We start from the raw sequence: 20,034 nt of genomic DNA, 5'->3' as shown, positions 1-20,034 counted from the left end.
CCCTCGGGGTCCCTCCCGACCCTCCGGGGGGTCCCTCCCGCCCCCCGAGGGTCTGCGCCCCCCCACCCCCTCCGGCAGCACGGGCTAGTCTCCCCCCGCCTCCGCCCCGGGGCTCGGGGGCAGCCGGAGCGGGGCTTTGTGCCGGGTCCCGGGGGCTGCGGGAAGAGCTGGGCCGCTCCCCCGCCTCGGGGCCCCGGCGGGCGCCTGTGCCCGGTGTGGCAGCGCCCCCTCCAGGCCGGAGCGGGCGCCCCCCCGGGAGAGGGGGGCGGGTACTGGTCCGTACCGGGGGCCCGGAGCCGGCGGATGCTCCGAGACTTCGCGGCCCGGTTGGCCTCGCGGGTGGAAAACGTGATACGGAAACAGACCAGAGGCGCCGGTGTCCGGTGCCGGCCCTGGTCTTGGTCCCAGCCCCGGTCCCGGCGCCCCGCAGCCCCGGCGGCGCTTAGCCCCGCGGGGATCCGGAGGCGGCGGAGCCGGGCCGCGCTCGGTACGTCCGCTCCGAGGGGGCGGTCCCGCCCACTCCCCGCCCACTCCCCGCCCACTCCCCGCCCACTCCCCGCCCACTCCCCGCCCACTCCCCGCCCACTCCCCGCCCACTCCCCCGGTACCGGCTCGGCCCCGCCCCGCCCTGCCCCGATTGGCGGCGCCGGGGCTGGGAGCGGCGATGGCGGCGCGGCCGGGACCGGGGTCGGGGCCGGGGCCGGGCCTGGCGCTGCTGCTGCTGCTGCCGGTGCTGGCGGCGGCGCGGGCGGGCGCGGGGGACGCGCGGCAGGCGGCGGCGGTGCGGGCGCTGGCGCGGCGGCTGCTGGGCCCGCGGGCCGGGGCCGTGGCGTTGACGGTGGAGGCGGCGCTGGCGGCGGGTGGCCCCGACACCTACCGGCTGCGCTCCCCGCCCGGCGCCGCCGTGGCCGTGGCCGTGACGGGCTCCAGCGGGGTAGCGGCGGCCGCCGGGCTCTACCGGTACCTGCGCGACTTCTGCGGCTGCCACCTCTCGTGGTCCGGGGCGCAGCTCCGCCTGCCCGACCCGCTGCCGCGGCTGCGGGCCGAGATCCGCGCCACCGCCCCCGGCAGGTAACGGGGCCGCGGCGCGGCGGGCGGGCACCGGGCCGGGCGCGCCTCACGCCTCGTTAGCCCGGGACAAGGCGCCTTTGCGTAACGGGAGCGGGAGGGGGGGGGCGCAGCCCGCAGCCTCCCGCCCGCTCCCCCCCCAGGTTCCGCTTCTACCAGAACGCCTGCGCCCAGAGCTACTCCTACGCCTGGTGGGACTGGGCGCGCTGGGAGCGGGAGATCGACTGGATGGCGCTGAGCGGCATCAACCTGGCCCCGGCCTTCGCGGGGCAGGAGGCGGCCTGGCAGCGGGTTGAGTATCGGGGGCCGCGGGCACGGGCAGGGGGGCCGGGGGAGCACGGCTGAGCCCCCCGCCCCGCGCAGGTGTTCCGCTCCCTGGGCCTCAACCAGACCGAGATCGACGCCTACTTCACCGGCCCCGCGTTCCTGGCCTGGAACCGCATGGGCAACCTGCGCGGCTGGGCAGGGCCGCTGCCGCCCGCCTGGCACCTCAAGCAGCTCTACCTGCAGGTACCGGGGGCACCGGGGGCTGCCCGCCCACCCCGGGCAGGCCCACGCCACCCCCTGCCCGAGGGGCCCCGCTCCCTTCCCCAGCCGCTGGCGGGGGGCTCCTCGTGGGGAGCTGGGGGCTCCCCTCCCCCCGCTCCCTCCCTCCCTCTCTCCCCCAGTACCGGATCGTGGAGAGGATGCGCTCGCTGGGGATGGTCACGGTGCTGCCGGCCTTCGCAGGCCACGTGCCCCAGGGGATCCTTCGGTGGGTGCAGCCCCGAGTGCGCACAGACCCCCCAGGGCAGGGCAGCCCTGGCTGCAGCCCCCTCCCCAGTATTTCAGCCCCGGACCCTTCCCACACTCCCACCTCCAGCCTGTGCCGGCTGCACCTGGGGCCAGCGCCGCTCCTGCCCCTCCTGTGCCGGTGCCGGCTGCCCCGGGAGGCTGCCCCTGTCCCTGCAGGGCCATGGTGGTCCCATCCTGCTCCTTATGCCCATCTCTGCCCTCTGGCGCAGGGTCTTCCCACACGTGAATGCCACTCGCCTTGGGGGCTGGAGCCACTTCGACTGCACCTACTCATGCACCTACCTGCTGGACCCGGAGGACCCCATGTTCCAGGTGATCGGGACCCTCTTCCTGAAGGAGCTGATCAAGGAGTTTGGCACGGACCACATCTACAGCGCTGACACCTTCAACGAGATGACGCCCCTCTCCTCGGACCCTGCCTATCTCTCGAGGGTCAGCAAGGCCGTCTTCAGGTCGATGACGGGAGGTGGGTCACCGTGCGGTGCCAGCCCGGTCGGGGGGCTCTAGGTGGGGATGGTTGTGGGGGAGGGAGGCGGCTGTGGGCCCTGCGTGAGCACCGATCGGCAGACCCCGTTGGTGCCGGACCCTCGAAGCCCCCTCTAAGAGGGGTGGTTGGTGGCCCTGGGGCTTCGCGGGGCACCTGCCTGGTGGGACCTTCACCTCGTGCACCTCCGTCCCCAGCTGACCCCGAGGCGCAGTGGCTGATGCAGGGATGGCTCTTCCAGCACCAGCCCGACTTCTGGCAGCCGGCGCAGGTGCGGGCCCTGCTGCACGGCGTGCCCCTCGGCAGGATGATTGTTCTCGACCTCTTTGCCGAGTCCAAGCCTGTCTACCAGTGGACGGAGTCCTTCTACGGGCAGCCCTTCATCTGGTGCATGCTGCACAACTTCGGGGGCAATCATGGCCTCTTTGGCACCGTGGAGGCCATCAACCACGGCCCCTTCGCGGCTCGCCGCTTCCCCAACTCCACCATGGTGGGCACCGGGCTGGTGCCCGAGGGCATCGAGCAGAACGACATGGTGTACGAGCTGATGAACGAGCTGGGCTGGCGCCAGGAGCCTCTCGACCTCCCCAGCTGGGTGACCCGCTACGCTGAGCGCCGCTACGGTGCCCCGAATGCCGCCGCGGCCAGTGCCTGGCGTCTGCTCCTGCGCAGCGTGTACAACTGCACCGGCGTCTGCGTCAACCATAACCGCAGCCCGCTGGTGCGCCGGCCCTCCCTGCACATGGACACGGAGCTGTGGTACAACGCCAGCGACGTGTACGAGGCCTGGCGCCTGCTGCTGAGCGCCAGCGCGGAGCTGGGCTCCAGCCCCACCTTCCGCTACGACCTGGTGGACGTCACGCGGCAGGCGGCTCAGCAGCTGGTGGGTGACTATTACCTGAGCATCCGCCAGGCCTTCCAGAGCCACGCGCTGCCGGAGCTGCTGACGGCCGGCGGCGTGCTGGTATACGACCTGCTGCCGGAGCTGGACAGCCTCCTCTCCAGCCACAGCCTCTTCCTGCTGGGCCGCTGGCTGGAGAGCGCCCGCTCCGTGGCCACCAGCGACCGGGAGGCTGAGCAGTACGAGCTGAACGCCCGGAACCAGGTGACGCTCTGGGGTCCCAGCGGGAACATCCTGGACTACGCCAACAAGCAGCTGGGGGGGCTGGTGCTGGACTACTATGGCGTGCGCTGGAGCCTCTTCGTCTCTGCCCTGGTGGAGAGCCTCAACTCGGGCAGCCCCTTCCACCAGGACCAGTTCAACCAGGCTGTCTTCCAGGTGGAAAGAGGCTTCGTCTACAACAAGAAGCGCTACCCAGCCGTGCCGACCGGGGACACGCTGGAGATCTCCAGGAAGCTGTTCCTCAAGTATTACCCCAGCGCCCTGCGGCGCAGCCGGGCTGGGCCGGCGTGACTCCAGGCTGTGCTGCCAGAGCCTCCCCGGGGAGCGAGAGCAGAGACCCCCGCGCCCTCCTGCGTCCAGGCCCCCGCAGCTCCTGGCCTGACGGCTGCGTCCTGGCTGTGCTGGAACGAAGGCGCAGAGCCCCGCTGGCCCCCAGCCAGCATGGACCTGCCGTCTCCCCTGCGCGGGCAGGATACATCCCGAGGGGGGCTGGCGACTGGGTGGGGGACAGGCTCTGCCCCAGGGAACCATCCTGCTCTGTGCTCAGCCCTGCCTGACGGCCCTGAGCCTGTCCCTGGGAAAGCTGGGCTGCGTGAGCCCTGACAGGGGGGTTCTGCGGTCCCAGCGCTCCCAGCTGGAAGCTCGGCGGGAGCTGGGATGGGGCACACGTGTCCATGCCGCAGGGCCCTGGCTGGCTGACGGATGAAGCAGCTGGGGAGCTGGCAGCAGGGGAGGGGGGGCAGAGCAACCCCCTCCCCCAGGGGAAGCAGGCAACTGGCCTCACCCCTGGTGAGGTCCTGTGCCTCCCTGCGCTGGGCACTCGCTGCCCCATGGACCCCAGTGCCTGTGGGGACCCGCCACCACCCGGCCCCGGCCACGCTTCGTGCCTTTTGTATGGAAAGGGACTTTGCTGAGCTTTCTGCGGTGGTGCTGGGGCCGCGCTCCCCGGGCCGGGGTCCTCTGGGCCTTCCCCCCGCCCCCGCCCCAGCTGGGGCTCGGGCAGAGCCTGGCTGTGGTGCCACTCGCCTGCGGTGCTGCTCGCCTGCAGAGCAATTAAAATCCTGGCCGCTGAGCGCTTTTATCCCACGTGTGTCTGTCTCCTCTCCCCAGCATGGGACTTGTGCAAAACGGGGGGCAGAGGAGCAGGAAAAATGCGCTGCCGGCCACGTGCCAGCAGCCGGGGTACCTGGCACGGTGCAGCACGGCTGGTGCTGGGCCTGGCTGGTGCCAACCCCCGGGGCTGCAGCTCCCCTTGGCTCCGTGGGGTCTTTATCGCGGCAGCTGCGCGAGCATCAAGGCGCAGGGAGCCCCAAGCGTGGGCAGGGAGGCGGGTGGAGGGGCCTTGAGATAAGGCGGCAGACACAACACCCGTGGCGTGGGGCGGGGGGACCCTCCCTCCCAGCCCTCTTAAACGCGCAGCCCCTCCGGCCGGCACTGCCTGCCCATGGAGAAAACCACGGTGCTGATCACCGGCTGCTCCTCGGGCATCGGCCTGGGGCTGGCCGCGCGCCTGGCGGCCGACACCGCTCGCCGGTTCAAAGGTAAAGGGGTGATGCTGCGCCGGGAGGGGCCGGCACCCCCGGGGGGTCTCCCAGGGCCAGGTAGCACCTCGCCATGGGCAGCTGGTGCCGGTACCGGCCAAGCAGCTCGGTGGCACCAGTGCCCTGCTTTGTCCCCCAGTGTATGCCACCATGCGCGACCTGGCCAAGGGCGAGCGGCTGCTGGAGCGCCTCGGGGGCCACTGCCCCGACACGCTGGAGGTCCTGCAGCTCGATGTCACCGACCCGCGCTCGCTGGCGGCTGCCGCGCAGCAGGTGCAGGGGCAGCGGCTGGATGTGCTGGGTACGGCTCTTGCCAGTGTCCCCACCGTGCCCAAGGTGGCTGGGGGGGGTCTCTCCAGGGGTTGCTGACCCTCCCCATCGTACCAGTAGCAGATGCTGGATGACGGGAGGTGCCGGCAGCCCTGGGGCTGGGGCGGGGGATGTTCAGCAGGGCAGGGGTGTGGGAGCTGGGCTTGTGGGTGCTGAGGGTCGCTGGCCCGTCGGCAGGGAAGGGCCCCTGGTGCCAGGGGTGCCGGAGAGCGCCGGGGGGCTGCGGTGCCTGGCTCACCGGCACTGTGCCTGGCAGTCTGCAACGCGGGGGTGGGACTGATGGGCCCCCTGGAGACCTGCTCTGACCAAGCCATGAAGACCATCTTCGAGGTGAACCTCTTTGGGGCCATCCGCACCATCCAGGCGTTCCTGCCCGCCATGAAACGCCGCAGGGCCGGCCGGATCATCGTCTCCAGCAGCATCGGGGGGCTGCAAGGTGGGACCTGACCCTGCTGTGGCAGGACCCCCCCGGCACCCTGTGGCACCAGGAGCTGCGGGGAAGGGACCCGGCACTCAGGGTGCGGCTCTGCCCCAGGGCTGCCCTTCAACTCGGTGTACTGCGCCAGCAAGTTTGCGGTGGAGGGGCTGTGCGAGAGCCTGGCCATCGTCCTGCGGCCCTTCAACATCCAGTGAGTGCCGGCAGCGCCGCGGGGGGCTGTGCCCCTGCCCGCCCAGCACCGGGACGGAGGGATGCTGGGGGGGGGGGGGGGTACCACAGCGGCTCAGAGCTGCCACCCCGCTCCCCCTCGCAGCCTGACGCTGGTGGAGTGTGGACCCGTCAACACCAGCTTCCTGGCCAACCTGCAGCGCCCAGAGCCCGAGGGCAGCGAGCTGCAGGGCCTGGATGCTGAGACCCGGGGTCTGTACCTGCGGTACCTGCAGCACTGCCGGAGTCTCTTCCAGGACAGGGCCCAGGAGGTGGAGGATGTCCTGCAGGTCAGTCCCTGGGGGCGAGGGGCTCCGCGAGGGGTCTGTGCCCGGGGAGGGGGGCTACAGGGCCGTGCTGGGCACGGGTCTGACCCCTCTGCCGTGCCAAGGTGTTCCTGGAGGCCATCGGCACCCCCTGCCCGCCGCTGCGCTGCGTCACCACCCAGCTCTTCGCCCCGCTCCGGCGCCTGAGGGTGGCCAGCCCCGACGGCTCCGCGTACCTGCGGGCCATGCACGACCTCGTGTTCGGCCACGGCGGCGGGGCCCGGCCCTGAGCCACCAGCATCAGGGGAGCCCCGGAGCCCCAGCCCCGTAACCCTGGGGGGTCCCCCGCCTCCACTCCAGGGTCGGGCCGTGCTCCTCGGCTGGGGGGGAGCAGCCCCCTGCCTGCCGCCAATAAAGCCCTTTGCAGCCACACGGCTCCCGGCCCGTTCCTCCCGTCGAGCAGCGCTGCCCGGGGGCTACCGGGGGTTCAGCCCGGTCCCGGGGGTTCCCCCACTCCCGCTCAGGGGTCTGGCGAGAGGCTCTCCATGGGGCTGGCGGGTGCCGTGCCGGGGGGGGGGGGTTGGTCCCCAGCAAGCCCTCTGCAGCCGCACGGCTCCCGGCCCATCCCTCCGTGAGCAGCGCTGCCTGGGGGTCTGCCACGGGTTCAGCCCGGTCCCGGGGGGGTCCCCTTGTCTCCGCTCCGGGGTCCCCGGGGTCCGGCCGCGCTGCTCGGGGCTGGCGGGGGCTGTGCCGGGGGGGTCGGTCCCCAGCAAGCCCTTTGCAGCCGCGCGGCTCCCGGGCCGTCTCTTCCGTCGAGCTGCGCCGCCCGGGGGGGTCCCGGGGGTTCAGACCGGCCCCGGGGATCCCCTTGTCTCCGCCCCGGGGTCCGGCCGCGCTCCGCGGGGCTGCGGGTGCCGTGCCGGGGGGCGGGTACGGGGGGGGCCGGCTCTGTCCGCCCCTCCCCCGGTGGGCGGGGCCGGGTCCCGCCGCTCCCCCGCGGTGCCGGGCTTTCCCCGAGCGGCCGTTCCGGGGCGGCGGCGGCGGCGGCTTCCGGCGGGGGCCATGGCGCCCTCGGGCGCGGGGCTGCTGGTGCTGACGGCCCCGCTGGCGGCGCTGCCCGGGCGGGCGGCGGCGGCGGTGGCGGCGGCGGCGGGGGTGGTGGCGGGGCCGCTGTACGTGCACCTGCAGCCGGGGCTGCGCCTGGCCGGGCCCGCCGCGCCCCCCGCCGCGCCCCCCGCCGGCCCCGCGCTGCTGCGGGCCCTGGCCGCGCTCTACGCGGCGGCGGCGGCGCAGCGGGGCCTGGACCTGCGCGTCCTGCTGAGCCCCGGCGGCCGCCTGGCCCGGCCGCCCCGCGTCCTGCTGGCCCCCGCCGCCGAGGCACCGGGCCCGCCCGAGCCGGTGCAGCGTGGCCTGCAGCGCCTGGCCGCCACCGCCTACGGCTGCCCGCCGCGCCTGCCCGCCCTGCTGCTGGCGGACCCCCCGGGGGACCCCCCGGAGCACCCCCAGGAGCACGACGCGGCGCTCCCCGACTTCTCCGACGTGGCGGTCGGCGGCACCTTCGACCGCCTTCATGGCGCCCACCGCCTCCTGCTCAGCGTGTGCTGCCTCCTGGCCCGGCAGCGGCTCCTGGCCGGGGTGGCCGACGGTGACCTGCTGCGCCGTGAGTCCCGGGGCGGCCGGCACCGTGCGGGGAGGGGGGGAGCCGGTATGGGGACGAGGGGGTGGCGTGGTGCTGACTGGGACAGGGCGGTGAGGGGGCCGGGGGTGCGGGGGTCCCGGCGGCCACGCACCCAGAGTGGCCAGGCGGTGCCATCTGGGCAGGGTGACAGAGGGGACCTGGTGTCCCGTCTGCAGCAGCAGGCCAGGCGTGCGGCTGCGGCATTGAGGGGCAGCAGGGGCAAGGGGAGCCGGAGGGGGGAGCCTGCCAAAGTCACGGGTGGGTTTTGTCTCCATCTCCCACTCCTGTCTCCCACTCCGGCTTTTCTGTCGCTCTCTGCCGGTGCTCCGGGGGCCGCACGTCGTTAAACGGACACTCTTTTGCTTCTGCGCTCTCCTGGTGCCTGGCAGACAAGGTCCTGCCGGAGCTGATCGAGCCGTACGAGCTGCGAGCGGCGAAGCTGCGCGAGTTCCTGCAGGACGTGAAGCCCTCGCTGCGTTACGACATCGTGCCTCTAGCCGACCCCTACGGCCCCTCGGTCACGGACCCTGACCTGCAGTGCTTGGTGGTCAGCGAGGAGACCCGCAGGGGAGGGGAGGCCGTGAACAAGAAGAGACTTGAAAACGTAATGCCTGCGCAGGAGCCCGGTGGGCTGCCCCCTCCCGCCCCCTCGCCCCTGCCTGCCGCTGGCTCTGGGCAAACCGGGTCTCGGTGAGCAGCTGCGGCTGTCGGTGCCCCAGCGTGCCGTGGCCCGGGCGTGAGGGCAGGATGCCGGCACACGTGTCTGCCGGCACCCTGCGGATGGGTGCTTGTTGCCGAGCTGCCCCTGGGTGGGTGCAGCAGCCTCTGTGCACGGCACGACCCCCGGCAGTGCTGACAGCCCCGCATGTGTGGGGGGAAACGGGCAGCTCCATGGGCTCCCTTTGCCTCTTGGCTGGGGGGAATATGTCCCTCGTGGGGATGGAGCTGCCCCGTGGGGACGCTGAGGGTGGCTGCAGCCTCATTTGTGCTGCTTCGTTCAGGCCTTGACCTCCCGCTGAGCCCCCTTCCCTCTGCTGCACCCCGCGGCTGCCGGGGCTGATGGCCCTCGGGGTGCTCTTCTCTCGGCAGGGGCTCCCCGAGCTGGCTCTCTACGAGATCGTGTTGATGAAGGACCCCGACCACAGTCAGAACGAGGAGGAGAAGATCAGCTCCTCCAGCCTCCGGCAGAGGCTGCTGGGGACGCTGCTGCGGCCCCCACGGGTGAGGGGGATGCCTGCAGAGCTGCGGTGGGAACGGTGTGCCGGGGTGTGCCGGGGAGGAGGGGTGGCAACCTCGGGAGCTGCGGAGCCCGCTTGTCCCACTGCTGCAAGAGGACAGGTTTGGGAGGACGGACTGCCTGCTGCCTGTACTGCCCCCCGGCAGGATCAGGCCCCGCTCTGCAGGGCTAGGACCTGTCCTGCCTGTCTCCAGGCTGGTTGCTCGGGGTCCTTCTCCAGCAGAGCCTGCAAGGGCTTTCTCTCTTCCCTTAGCAAGACCCTGCCTTGCCTTCACGCCCATACGTGATCGGCCTGACTGGAGGAACCGGGAGTGGGAAAACCTCTATCGCCAAGCTCCTGGGACACCTGGGAGCATTCCTCATCGACGCTGACAAGCTGGGTCACGCTGTCTATGTCCCTGGTGGCCCTGCCTACAAGCAGGTGGTGGCAACCTTCGGGGCAGGTAGAGCTACCAAAGGCTGTGGGGAAGACTGGGAGGAGAAAGAGGAGGGAGGGGTGTGCTGTTGTCCTGGCGTGCCAGAGAGCTGGCCTGGCCTGCGCTCCCCTCCCTCCCCATGGGTTTTGGGCTCCACACCACCCAGCGGGGCTCTGTAGCTGATTTATTGATGGTTGGGCCCAAGCCGGGCAAGGCACTGCTTTCCCCAAACCTTGCGCATCCCGTGTCCGAGCTACTGTCAATGGCTAGTGGGGAAGGCTAAACCGGGCTGCCGTTCGTCTAGGAAAAGCTTTTCCCTGTCCTTTTCTGGGATAAGGTGAAGAGCTGCCTGGGCAGGTCCTACAGCTCCTTTCTGGGGCCCTTTGAGAGCCCCGTGCTGAAATCCCTTCACTCTGCCCTAGGCTCGCCGCAGGGAAGTGAGTTGCGTTCATTCCTCCCAAGCCTGTTCTGCTTATGTCTTTCAGAAATCTTGAATGAAGATGGGATGATAAACAGGAAAGTCCTTGGGGCCAAAGTGTTTGGAAACCATGTAAGAGCAGCACAGAGACTGTCAATATTGAATCTCATGAGCGGGGAGCTCTCCATCTGCGCTGAGGCTTTTTGTTTTTCAGCTCTTAGAGCTGATGACGCCTTCCTGACTGTACTTTCTTGCAGTGACGTACAGACAGGGCAGGACGCAGAGATCCCCTCTCTGTAGCTCAGTCAGTAGCTGTGCTGGACATGCTCCTCTCGCCTCGGCAGCTGCTGCTGCCTCCCCGTCCCCATCCCTGTCCCCTCTGTCCCACCCTTGTCCTTTACCCAGCACGGAGCGACAGCCCTGACGTACGCGGAGCTGGTGTTCTCTGGCCCTCGCGTGATCTGGCTTTACCCAGCGGGGCTCGGTGACGCGGCAACTGAACCTGACTCTGCGCCTTGCTTTGTTGGCCAGGCCAGCGCGTCCGTTCAGGTCCTGCGGGCTGCCCCGGCCCAAGCATGAAGGCAGCTCGAGGGGTTCCCCCGAGACGGATGGGTCTCGCGTGGGCACTGCTGCATCGGGAGCTTGCTGTGCTGTGGGGTGGGCCTTTGCAAAGCGCCTCTCGCAGCAGAGACAGAGGTTCTGCTGTGCCTGCAGGGCGAGGAAAATAAGAAGATCCTTGACCCCACCAGCACGCATGAGAGCCTCTGGCCAGCATGGAAGCTTTCTGTCCTAGCACTTGCGGAGCAGGCAACGGGTCGGGGCTGTGCCCCGTGCTTTAGCTTTCTGGGTGTCCTCTGTGACCGCTGCTGCCACCAGCGATCCCCTTGTTGGCTGCCCAGGGGTTCTGAGGGCAAGTAACTGAATCCCATCGTGGTCCTTTCTAGGAGCGGCTGAAGAGTCTCACGGACATTGTGTGGCCTGAGATAGCCCAGATGGTCAAGGAGCAGATTGGGGAAGCAGATGCTCAAGGTAACTGGGGCGGCTTCCATCATAGCACAAAGGTGGAGGTTGGGTGCATGGTCTTGTGCAGCACACCACGACCCAGAGCCCGCCAGAATCTGCTGCTTTTGGCAGCACCAGGAGTATCGTCCATGCTCAGACTCCCCTCTCCTCTGCCGGGCAGCCTGCTGGGGATTTGCACTAGCACAGCTCTGAGCAAACCCTTCCACCCGGCTGGGCTGGCAGCTGGGACAGGCTTCGCTCAAGCTTCGTGCTCTGAAGGAGGGTGGGGGTTGCTTTCTCTTTCCCACATGGCTTCAAGTTTGGTTTTGGTGTAGTGCTCAAGCAGCGAGTGTGGTGTGTATTCCTTCTGGGAGCAGAATTTTTCCAGCTTTTGGGAGATACTGTTGGTAGCTCGCTAGGCATTTCGCTGAAGGCATCAGCTTGCCATACCTGGGAGACCTGCCATCCCAGATGTGCCCTTTAAGCAAACGCAGCCTCTGCCTGCTGCTGGCTTTTCCAACGTGAGGTTCTTTGGCTCAGCAGTAACTCGTCTGTGCTGCCAGTTTGCAGGAAGGCGTGACTCTACGAGCGTAAGTGGACTGCCTGGGTTGGACCCCAGGGAGCAGTCGCGCTGCCTTGCACTCGCCAGGTAACGAGGAATAGCCTTGTTCCGTAGGAAAGGCTGTGTGCGTGCTGGACGCTGCCGTGCTGCTGGAGGCTGGCTGGCAAGACATGGTCCATGAGGTGTGGACAGCCATCATCCCAGAGGAGGAGGTGGGCGATCCCCCTTGGCCCATCGCTCGCCGCTGGGGCTGGTCCTTGGCTTCCCCGCCGAGCACCTGAGTGTCCCCTCCGGTCCTGCTAGGCTGTGAAGCGCATCATGGTCAGGGACGGGCTGAGCGAGGAGGCTGCTTACAGCCGGCTGCGGAGCCAGATGAGCAACAGCCAAAGAGTGGAGCAGTCGCAGGTGGTGCTGTGCACGCTCTGGGAGCCAGACGTCACCCGCAAGCAGGTGAGCCGCAGCCTGGCTGCAGCACTGGGGTCTCTCGGGTAGCGAAGGGGGAGGTGGGTGACCACAACAGCCAGAGGACTCTGTGCTGTGCCCGGGTCATGCATGGTGTGCCTGGGTGTGCTGCTCGCCATCGAGGCTGCTTCTGGGCACGGCCACGAGGGATGAATTTGGGGATGTAAACGCAGCTGGGAAGGGACAGGAAGCATGGGGTCCTCGTGTGACACTCCTGCCCATGCCATGGTGCTGCTCGCCTTGTCCCCAGCTTGGCCATGGGGTCTGAGGTGCCTCCCCACCTGTGTTCTCTGGCAGGTGGAGAAGGCCTGGGAGCTCCTGCAGCAGCGCCTGAACCAGTAGCAGCGCAGCCTCTGAGGGGGTTGTGCTCCTCTTGACCATCGAGCACCAACCCTCTGGATCCCACACCGGTGGGGTGGGAGGCGAGGGTCCATGTGCTGGCGTTGCGTGCTGTCAGTGAGCTGGCCGTGCTGGGGAGGAATGAAACGTCGGGGCTGAACCCACCCACCATGACCAGCCCTGCAGAGGGGCTGGGGGCATCTCCCTGGTGACAGGGGACACACAGCAGAAGCTCCTGGGGCCAAAGGGCTGAACCTGCACTGGTGCCTGGACCTGCCTGTGTGACAGTAAAGAGGCTTCTCTCTGTGTCCCTGTGCTGGGCCTGTCCCCTGTACTCCCCATGTGCCCTTGCAGGAGGCCAAAACCCACCTCGGCAGCTGGCTCTGGTACCCCCAGCCCCTGCTGGGCTCCTGCTGTGGGGCATCTCCTCCGGCTCTGGGGGTTGTGGGGGTCTGGGGGGGTTCCATCCCCCTCTTGCCTCTCCTCCCTGACCAGCAGTTGGGCTATAGCCCCCGAGACACACAGTGCTAACAGGGGTCCCCATGCCAGGGCCCTGCACAGTGCAGCCGGGTCCATTCCATGGGCAGGGGGGGCAGTCCCACCCCCAGCACCCACCCGTGATGTCACTGGGAGCACAAGGACCATCCCAGCCCGGTACCGGCTGAGCAGAGCCAAGCTATGGCTGGGCCCAGGCAGATGCTGCTCGGGGTGCTGTGGGCACCAAGGCTGCCTCCCAGTGAGACACTGGTGGGGCTGGTGTGCCGTGGGGTGATGGAGCTGGCTCCCTGACCCCCTCACTGCCCCAGGTGCCTTGGGCTCCCCCGTTCCCTGCTGGTGCAGCCAGCGCGGCTGTTCCTGGTGCTGGCGAGCATTGGCCCCAGCGGGCGCTAGGAGCAGTGGGTCCCTGGGTGAGTCTTCCTGCTGCCCCCAGTCCTCCTGCCGCCCCCAGTCCTGGCCCTTGTAGGGACACTGGCTGGGCTGTGTGGCCCCTGATCAGCACGCTGGGTCCAGGTACTCAGCGGAGCAGATGTACGAGCTGGTGGCCAGCATGGAGTACCAGCTCTTCGTGTCACGGTGCAGCCGGCTGGCTGTGCTCTCCTGCCGCAGGCAGGGCTCGAGGTCACCTTCCCACCCCTCCTGGAGTGTTACATCTCCAAGGTCTTCCAGGGCTCCCAGCAGATCTGGGTAGACGGGGCAAGACTGAGGTGCTGTGGGTCCCACTGGAGTGGGGGGTGTACAGCTATGCCTGACACCCCAACAGCTCCATGAGTGGGGACTGGTGGTGACACGGGATGCTGGGACCATCCCAGCTTGCAGACACACAGGGCATGGCTGGGCCCCACACGCTTCGGGTGCAGAGCAGCCTCCTAAATGGTGTCGGGTTGTGCGGTGCGGTCTCCCTGCCGCAGGCTGTCAGCTGGAACTGCCACCTCTTCAGGCACCTGGAGACACTGGCAGGTCGGGCCAGGGCTGCCCAGACAGATGGCCACCTGCTCACAGGACTTCTCAGTGAGTGCCTCCCGCTGCGCGGGGCTTGCCGGGACAGGCAGGGCTGCAGGCAGGGCTGCAGGCAGCACCAGCTGCTGTCCCACTGCTGGGCCAGGGCTGCCTGCCTGTCGTCAGGGGCTTGGCGCCTCCCTGCTCCTGGCCAGGTTTGCTTCGAGTTCAGGTTGGGGCTGCGCTCCCAGCTGGCCAGCCTGTTCCTGGGCGAGCTGGCGGAGCAGCTGGTGGTGGCCGGCCTGTTCCTGGGCGAGCTGGCGGAGCGGCTGGTGGTGGCCGGCCTGTTGCTGGGCGAGCTGGCGGAGCGGCTGGTGGTGGCCGGCCTGTTGCTGGGCGAGCTGGCGGAGCGGCTGGTGGTGGCCGGCCTGTTCCTGGGCGAGCTGGCGGAGCGGCTGGTGGTGGCCGGCCTGTTCCTGGGCGAGCTGGCGGAGCGGCTGGTGGTGGCCGGCCTGTTCCTGGGCGAGCTGGCAGAGCGGCTGGTTGTGGCCGGCCTGTTGCTGGGCGAGCTGGCAGAGCGGCTGGTGGTGGCCGGCCTGTTGCTGGGCGAGCTGGCGGAGCGGCTGGTTGTGGCCGGCCTGTTCCTGGGCGAGCTGGCGGAGCGGCTGGTTGTGGCCGGCCTGTTCCTGGGCGAGCTGGCAGAGCGGCTGGTTGTGGCCGGCCTGTTGCTGGGCGAGCTGGCAGAGCGGCTGGTGGTGGCCGGCCTGTTGCTGGGCGAGCTGGCGGAGCGGCTGGTGGTGGCCGGCCTGTTCCTGGGCGAGCTGGCGGAGCAGATGCCGGCAGCCTCCGAGGGCCATGTGCAGGTGCTGTCGGGCTGCAGGCAGCTGCCTGTCCCTGCCCGAGGGCCCTGCAACCATGGCTCTTGCGCTCAGGCTGGCTTTGGCTGGGCTTTGCCCTCAGCCCAGCCCTCCTCCTGCTAATGTCTGTTTAACCCACTCGACTGAGAATTTATTTCTCTGACCCTATTTGTGTCCCGCACCACCACGCAGGGCCAGCTGCTGCCCCGGATGGGGGCTGCAGGCCCCGATGTGGCTGCGGCCTGCAGCGGCCTGCTCCCCTGCACCGGCCCTGGCGTCACCGGCAGCAGCCCCGGCCCGGCGGCGGCGCCGAGGAGATGCCGACCCCGGGACCGCCGCGGGCGGCAGGTTCCGACCAGACCCCGCGCCATTACGTCACGCTGACGTCATGGCGGTGACGCCAGCGCCAGGGGGCTGGGCGCGCCCCCTGGCGGCCCGGCGGGGGGGGGGGGCGGACTGCGTTTCCCATCGGCCCCCGCGGCGATCACATGACCGGGGAGGGCGGAAGATGGCGGAGCCGCCCGGCGCCGCGGCCGAGGACTCGTGGGGGAAGGTGGGTCCCTGTGCCGGGAGCGGGGTGGCCGCTGCGAGGGGCGCGGGGCTGCGGGCGGGGGCGCCGGGGCCGGTGCTGAGGGCTGCGGGCCGGGGGTCAGGGGGAGGGGCAAAGGCCGCAAGTCACTGAGCGGGCGGGGGCGGGGCTGGAGGGCAGGGTGTGCTGGGGGGGGGGCGGGGGGCTCCGGGGGGCCGCAGGTTGGTGCCGCAGCCCCGCTGACATCTCCCCTCTCCCTCCGCCGGCCCCGCGCAAGGTGGACGCCGCCTACAGCGACAATGGCCTGGACTCGGGTAGGTGCCTGGCGGCCGCTGCAACCGCTTATCGGGAGCCTGATGGCGACAGCGGCTGCTCGGTGCCGCGGCCTGGTCTGTCACTTACTCCGTGAAACCTCTTCTTCCAGCGCTCTTCATGGAAAACGCCAGGAAAGGCAGCATAGTGTCACGAGCCAACAGCATCGGCTCCACCAGCGCCTCGTCTGTCCCCAACACAGGTCAGTCTCCGGGCTTTGTCCCCCGTGACTGTGGGTCTTTCTGCTCACCATGGTGCCCGGCATGTCGCTGGGCTCCCAGCTCTCACCCCGCTGCCAAGGGTGCGAGTGCAGCTGGGCAGGATTCCAGGAGTTCGAGGAATTGGTTTCCAGCAGTGTTTGGAGTCAGTTGGGTTTTGGTGCCTTCTCAGGGGAGCTGCAGGTGTCTCCCCCCTGCCCAGCTCCACAAGGCGAGGGGAAGGGCTGGTGGGGCCCCTTGGAGCGCTTGTCCTTGGCCTGACCTGCTGGCGCTGACCCCCACCTTGGGCGCTGTCTGGGGGCCGCAGCCATAAGGCTCAGCTGGTACCTTGAGCTGTCAGCCCTGCCGTGTGCCTCTGTGCCCCACGCTGCGGGAGCTCACCGGCCAGGCCTCTTCACACTCACACGAGTTCTCTCCGCGCAGACGATGAGGACAGCGATTATCACCAGGAGTCCTACAAGGAGTCCTACAAGGACCGGCGCAGGCGGGCGCACACCCAGGCGGAGCGGAAGAGGCGAGATGCCATCAAGGTAACCTGAGAGGCTGCCTGTGCTGGCAGAGCGCAGTGACTTGCTTGTTCCCGGGGCCCTGTGGCACTCAGCACCCTCCTGGTTTTGGCACCTTCCCCTTTGTTTTGTTGCTGGATCCACAGAAGGGTGCTGGGAGCCACCTTGGCTCTGGCTGGCTGTGTGGAGGGAGCTGGGATTTGACACCTTTTGAATCAAGTGGTCTTACGCTGCTGAACTCCAAAGACATGCACTGTGGCTCTGCTTCCCCACAGAAAGGCTACGATGACTTGCAGGCCATCGTTCCTACCTGTGAGCAACAGGATTTCTCCGTAGGCTCCCAGAAGCCGAGCAGGGCCATCGTCCTCCAGAAAAGTGAGTCTTGAGGGTGGGGAGAGGGAGGGGGGTGCTACCAACCCTCAAAACACCTCACTAGAGCCATGCAGTGTGGAGGTTCAGCACTTGGGGACCTTCTGGTGTGATGATGCTCTGGGGGAGCCTAGGTGCTGGCCACCCCCACTCAGTCACCTCCCCAAGGAGAACCAGGGCAGCTGGGAGCTGATGCTGCCCAGGCTCAGGCACCTTCTGTGGGGTCTTAGGGCTTCACGTGTGTTCTCAAATCCTCACTCTGTGTTTTCATGCTTAGCCATTGACTACATCCAGTTCCTGCACAAGGAAAAGAAGAAGCAAGAGGAGGAAGTTTCTACCCTCAGGAAAGACGTGATGGCCTTGAAGATCATGAAAGTGTAAGGGAGGAGCTGCTGGGGCACTGCCATCTTCCTGCTGTTTTCCCCCCTGTCCTTGCAAGGCTCTGTGGGTACACAGTGCTTCGCAGGCAGCCTGGCACCTGGAGTCCCAAACCTGTCCCTGCCCACTGTCATCATTTCTCCTCCAGGGGCTTGTTGATGTGGGTCTGACTTGGGTCAGCTGGTGGAGTTTAGTGTGAATGTAGATCTGAGTCAGAAAATGAATCTGCTCCCAGCGTCAGGAGCAGCTGCAGCTTCTCAGTGTTTTTTTGCGGGATTTTCCGCAAACTCTTGGCCCTCCCCATCCCTGCAGCAGTTTCTCAATGGCCAGTGAGAGGCAGCGAGCTCTGTCCCCGCAGCCGAGCAGAAGCCGGGTGTGGGAGGCCTCGCTCTGCTGCTGAACACGGGGCGCTTGGTTTGTTTCAGGAACTACGAGCAGATTGTGAAAGCTTATCAGGACAACCCGAACGAGGGGAAGGAGCAGGTCTCTGATGAAATGAAGTTCAATGTTTTCCAAGGCATTATGGATTCCCTGTTCCAGTCCTTTAACGCCTCCATCTCAGTAACGAGTTTTCAGGAGCTCTCGGCACGCGCCTTCAGCTGGATTGAGGAGCACTGCAAACCCCAGGTGAGCTCTGGAGCCGCAGGTGGGCTGTTGCGACAGCAGAGGGGAACGCGGCAGAGACCGCTGCGCCCATCTGCACCCAGCACGGGACCGGGCGCGGGTGTCCCCTCTCCTGAGGCTTCCAAAAGGGCAACATGTAACCAGGGCTGGGCTGGGGCAGGGTGGGGGTGTGGGGAGGATGGGTGCCCAAGCTCCAGCCTCTCCCGCTCCAGCTGCTGGACTGGTTTGGTGCTGAAAGCTGGCCAGGGTGAAAGAGTTTGGAAGGAGGGTCCTGCTTGTTCCCCATCAGACTCTCCAGACACCTAAAGCTCTTCTGGGGTGTAAGAAACCTCTGAGGGGGGCAGGCACCGAGGCGGGGCCGGGTCCCTGCGCTGCTGTGGCTGCCTGAGGCTCTGCGGCTCCGGAACAGAAGCGGGAGCATTTCCCATATACCGGTGCTGTGGTGTTGGGCACTGCGCGTGCCAGCCCTGGGGCTGTGACCAGGGGTTGCCCGCAGGGAGTGGGAGTCTGGGCTCACTGGGAACATTCCTCCACTGGAACAACTGATGGTGTCTCCTCTCTGCCCCAGACACTGCGGGACATTGCGATTGGGGTCCTGCACCAACTGAAGAGTCAGCTCTACTGAGCCTCCCCCTGCAGCGCCAACGGCTCCGGGATCGGACACCTCCTGCCCGGGGGCCTGGGGGATGGGCACCAAGAAAGGCTGGGCCGTCTCCCTCGTGGCTTTTTAAAGCTTCTCCGAATTATTTATTGTATTAAGTACAAAACCAAACCAAGGCTGTGCAGGCACCTCTGCTCCACAGTCGATGTTACCAAATATTTGTAGGGACTCTGCAAATGGGGGGAAAAAGCGTGTGTTGAGTGGAGGATTTTTAAGGTGCCAGAGGCTTTAGCTCAGGCTGGCGCAGCGGGGTGTGCCTGTGCCACCGATTTTTGGCTACAGAGCAGATCTGGTCTGTAACCTCAGGCCTCCAGCACCACTCCTTCCGATCCTGGGGGAGGGGGGAGTGAAACAAGAACGCATGCTAAAAGCCGTTGGTTTCTGTTAAAACAGGTGACGAAGAGGCTTCTCCTCTTAACTTCGGGTTTCCTCATACCTCCCTCTGATGCAGCTGTTGTGGGGCAGGTTTTTTAGTTGCGTAGGTGCTTTGGGGAAGCCTGGCAGAGCTGAAGGACGAGCCCAGCGCTGCCAGGGAGCCGCTTGCTTGGCGCAGCTGGGACCTCCCTGGTGCAGAGCTGGCGGCACGTGCCGGCGACATGCTAAAACCTGCCCTCTTCTGCTGTAGCTGCAGTTCCCCTGAAAGGGAGACGGGAGCGAGTTTTCTGTGCAGCCTTTTCCTGCTCGTGCTGAAACACGCCTGGCTTCTGCCCTTGGCCCTTGATGTGGCCATACTGCGGGAAAGTAATTCAGTGGGTGTAGCACAGCGCTGCCACAAGCTCTTGTTGCTCCTTAGAACTTCTATACACACACACACACATATATATATAACCAGCCTTGAGCCTTGATTTGATTTTTGTTTTTATCAATGACTGAAATCATCCTGAAGCACGATCAGCGTCAGCTTTGCAGAGGGGTGCTCGCTGGGACACAACCTGTCACACGCTGGGTCGTGGCTCTGGCGCTTTGTGGGGCGGTGCAGCTGCTGCCCAAGCGATGGCTGCGCACCACACGGAGCGAGCGTGCGGGGGATCCTCCAGCACGGTGGTGCTGGCAGCAGGATCTGTTCCCTGGAATTGTGTTGATGCTCCCACTCCAGGGGTAGCAGATATTTATTTTACACTGGTTTTCCACTGTTGATGAAGTAGCACTCAGCTGTAGGTTATGTGGTTTGAACGTTGCGGCCTGAGAATGTTTAAGCTACTGCTTCTACCCCTGTTTAATACCAGAGAACCCACTGTGGGGCGTGTGTGAGATTTTTATACAAAATTCTTCTTCAAACCCTGCCTTTGGGTGCCTTTTTCAATCCGATGGAAGCCCCAGAGTCAAACCCTGCCGTGGTGCACGTCACCGACATAGCACACACGGGGTCCGCTCTGTCTTGCCTGGAAGATGTTGCTTTGTGATGAAGAAAATGCTCTCGGAGGTGAGCGGGTGGGGATCGGGCTCTGCAGCTGAACAGGGGGCACAGCCTGAACCCCTGGACAAGCTCTGCCAGAAGCTGCCTCCTGCCTTGGGGGGAGAACGTGGAGTTTTACAGACCTCACATGTGAAAGCAACATATTTTTCTATTGTGAAAAGTAATTAAATAAATTTTGCTGAATGTTTTAATGATTTTTCTGCTTATGTTGCTAAGTTCCTGGAGCCTTCCCCTGGTGCTGCTCGGAGACTGAGGGGTAGTTTCTGGAAGCCCAGCCCAGTGTTGTGGCTCTAGTTACCCTCTCCTTGCTCCTGCCTTCCCCTCCCCTCGGTGGCTGCGACCCAGAGCCCAAACCCTGC

The 20,034-nt window shown here is 67.0% G+C and overlaps 5 protein-coding genes across 5 annotated transcripts; 4 read left to right on the top strand and 1 right to left on the bottom strand.

Annotated features, from left to right (window-relative positions):
* The first annotated feature begins 664 nt into the window (after positions 1–664).
* On the top strand, positions 665–4,551 carry NAGLU (N-acetyl-alpha-glucosaminidase). The gene is made up of 6 exons (XM_040617128.1): positions 665–1,071; positions 1,212–1,359; positions 1,432–1,578; positions 1,737–1,822; positions 2,073–2,329; positions 2,545–4,551. The coding sequence occupies exons 1-6, from the start codon at positions 665–667 to the stop codon at positions 3,759–3,761; spliced, it is 2,262 nt and encodes a 753-aa protein (XP_040473062.1). The 3' UTR covers positions 3,762–4,551.
* Positions 4,552–4,654: 103 nt separating this feature from the next.
* Positions 4,655–6,664, top strand: HSD17B1 (hydroxysteroid 17-beta dehydrogenase 1). Its single transcript, XM_040617153.1, is given in 6 exon segments — positions 4,655–5,108; positions 5,110–5,312; positions 5,598–5,777; positions 5,877–5,970; positions 6,094–6,277; positions 6,379–6,664. Coding segments are annotated over 6 exon segments (1,020 nt in total). The 5' UTR covers positions 4,655–4,914; the 3' UTR covers positions 6,544–6,664.
* A 636-nt stretch (positions 6,665–7,300) lies between these two features.
* On the top strand, positions 7,301–12,673 carry COASY (Coenzyme A synthase). Its single transcript, XM_040617131.1, has 9 exons — positions 7,301–7,913; positions 8,321–8,535; positions 9,021–9,152; positions 9,422–9,611; positions 10,070–10,134; positions 10,947–11,031; positions 11,681–11,778; positions 11,870–12,016; positions 12,326–12,673. The coding sequence occupies exons 1-9, from the start codon at positions 7,316–7,318 to the stop codon at positions 12,368–12,370; spliced, it is 1,575 nt and encodes a 524-aa protein (XP_040473065.1). The 5' UTR covers positions 7,301–7,315; the 3' UTR covers positions 12,371–12,673.
* Positions 12,674–12,783: 110 nt separating this feature from the next.
* Positions 12,784–15,032, bottom strand: LOC121099104 (nascent polypeptide-associated complex subunit alpha, muscle-specific form-like). The gene is made up of 2 exons (XM_040617751.1): positions 14,826–15,032; positions 12,784–14,648 (listed from the first exon to the last, which is right to left on the bottom strand). Exons 1-2 carry the CDS (start codon positions 15,030–15,032, stop codon positions 13,608–13,610), a joined length of 1,248 nt encoding a protein of 415 aa, XP_040473685.1. The 3' UTR covers positions 12,784–13,607.
* Positions 15,033–15,093: 61 nt separating this feature from the next.
* On the top strand, positions 15,094–19,866 carry MLX (MAX dimerization protein MLX). The gene is made up of 8 exons (XM_040617154.1): positions 15,094–15,214; positions 15,468–15,504; positions 15,615–15,704; positions 16,144–16,250; positions 16,502–16,601; positions 16,873–16,972; positions 17,399–17,600; positions 18,166–19,866. Exons 1-8 carry the CDS (start codon positions 15,170–15,172, stop codon positions 18,220–18,222), a joined length of 738 nt encoding a protein of 245 aa, XP_040473088.1. The 5' UTR covers positions 15,094–15,169; the 3' UTR covers positions 18,223–19,866.
* Positions 19,867–20,034: the final 168 nt, after the last annotated feature.

The sequence above is a fragment of the Falco naumanni genome, chromosome 18 (assembly GCF_017639655.2).
Source record: "Falco naumanni isolate bFalNau1 chromosome 18, bFalNau1.pat, whole genome shotgun sequence".
Classification (NCBI taxonomy): domain Eukaryota; kingdom Metazoa; phylum Chordata; class Aves; order Falconiformes; family Falconidae; genus Falco; species Falco naumanni.
This window is presented reverse-complemented; position numbering and strand designations above follow the sequence as displayed.

Excerpts from the sequence above, each read along its gene's own strand:
- NAGLU (XM_040617128.1), top strand. The coding sequence starts at position 665 with ATGGCGGCGCGGCCGGGACCGGGGTCGGGGCCGGGGCCGGGCCTGGCG. Across the intron at positions 1,072-1,211 it reads CGCGCCACCGCCCCCGGCAG|GTTCCGCTTCTACCAGAACG; the intron begins GTAACGGGGCCG and ends CTCCCCCCCCAG. Across the intron at positions 1,579-1,736 it reads TCAAGCAGCTCTACCTGCAG|TACCGGATCGTGGAGAGGAT; the intron begins GTACCGGGGGCA and ends TCTCTCCCCCAG.
- COASY (XM_040617131.1), top strand. The coding sequence starts at position 7,316 with ATGGCGCCCTCGGGCGCGGGGCTGCTGGTGCTGACGGCCCCGCTGGCG. Across the intron at positions 9,153-9,421 it reads CGCTGCTGCGGCCCCCACGG|CAAGACCCTGCCTTGCCTTC; the intron begins GTGAGGGGGATG and ends CTCTTCCCTTAG. Across the intron at positions 11,779-11,869 it reads CCATCATCCCAGAGGAGGAG|GCTGTGAAGCGCATCATGGT; the intron begins GTGGGCGATCCC and ends CGGTCCTGCTAG.
- LOC121099104 (XM_040617751.1), bottom strand. The coding sequence starts at position 15,032 with ATGGCGCGGGGTCTGGTCGGAACCTGCCGCCCGCGGCGGTCCCGGGGT. Across the intron at positions 14,649-14,825 it reads TGGTGCGGGACACAAATAGG|GCTGCCGGCATCTGCTCCGC; the intron begins GTCAGAGAAATA and ends TGGCCCTCGGAG.
- MLX (XM_040617154.1), top strand. The coding sequence starts at position 15,170 with ATGGCGGAGCCGCCCGGCGCCGCGGCCGAGGACTCGTGGGGGAAG. Across the intron at positions 15,215-15,467 it reads CCGAGGACTCGTGGGGGAAG|GTGGACGCCGCCTACAGCGA; the intron begins GTGGGTCCCTGT and ends GCCCCGCGCAAG. Across the intron at positions 15,705-16,143 it reads CTCGTCTGTCCCCAACACAG|ACGATGAGGACAGCGATTAT; the intron begins GTCAGTCTCCGG and ends CTCTCCGCGCAG.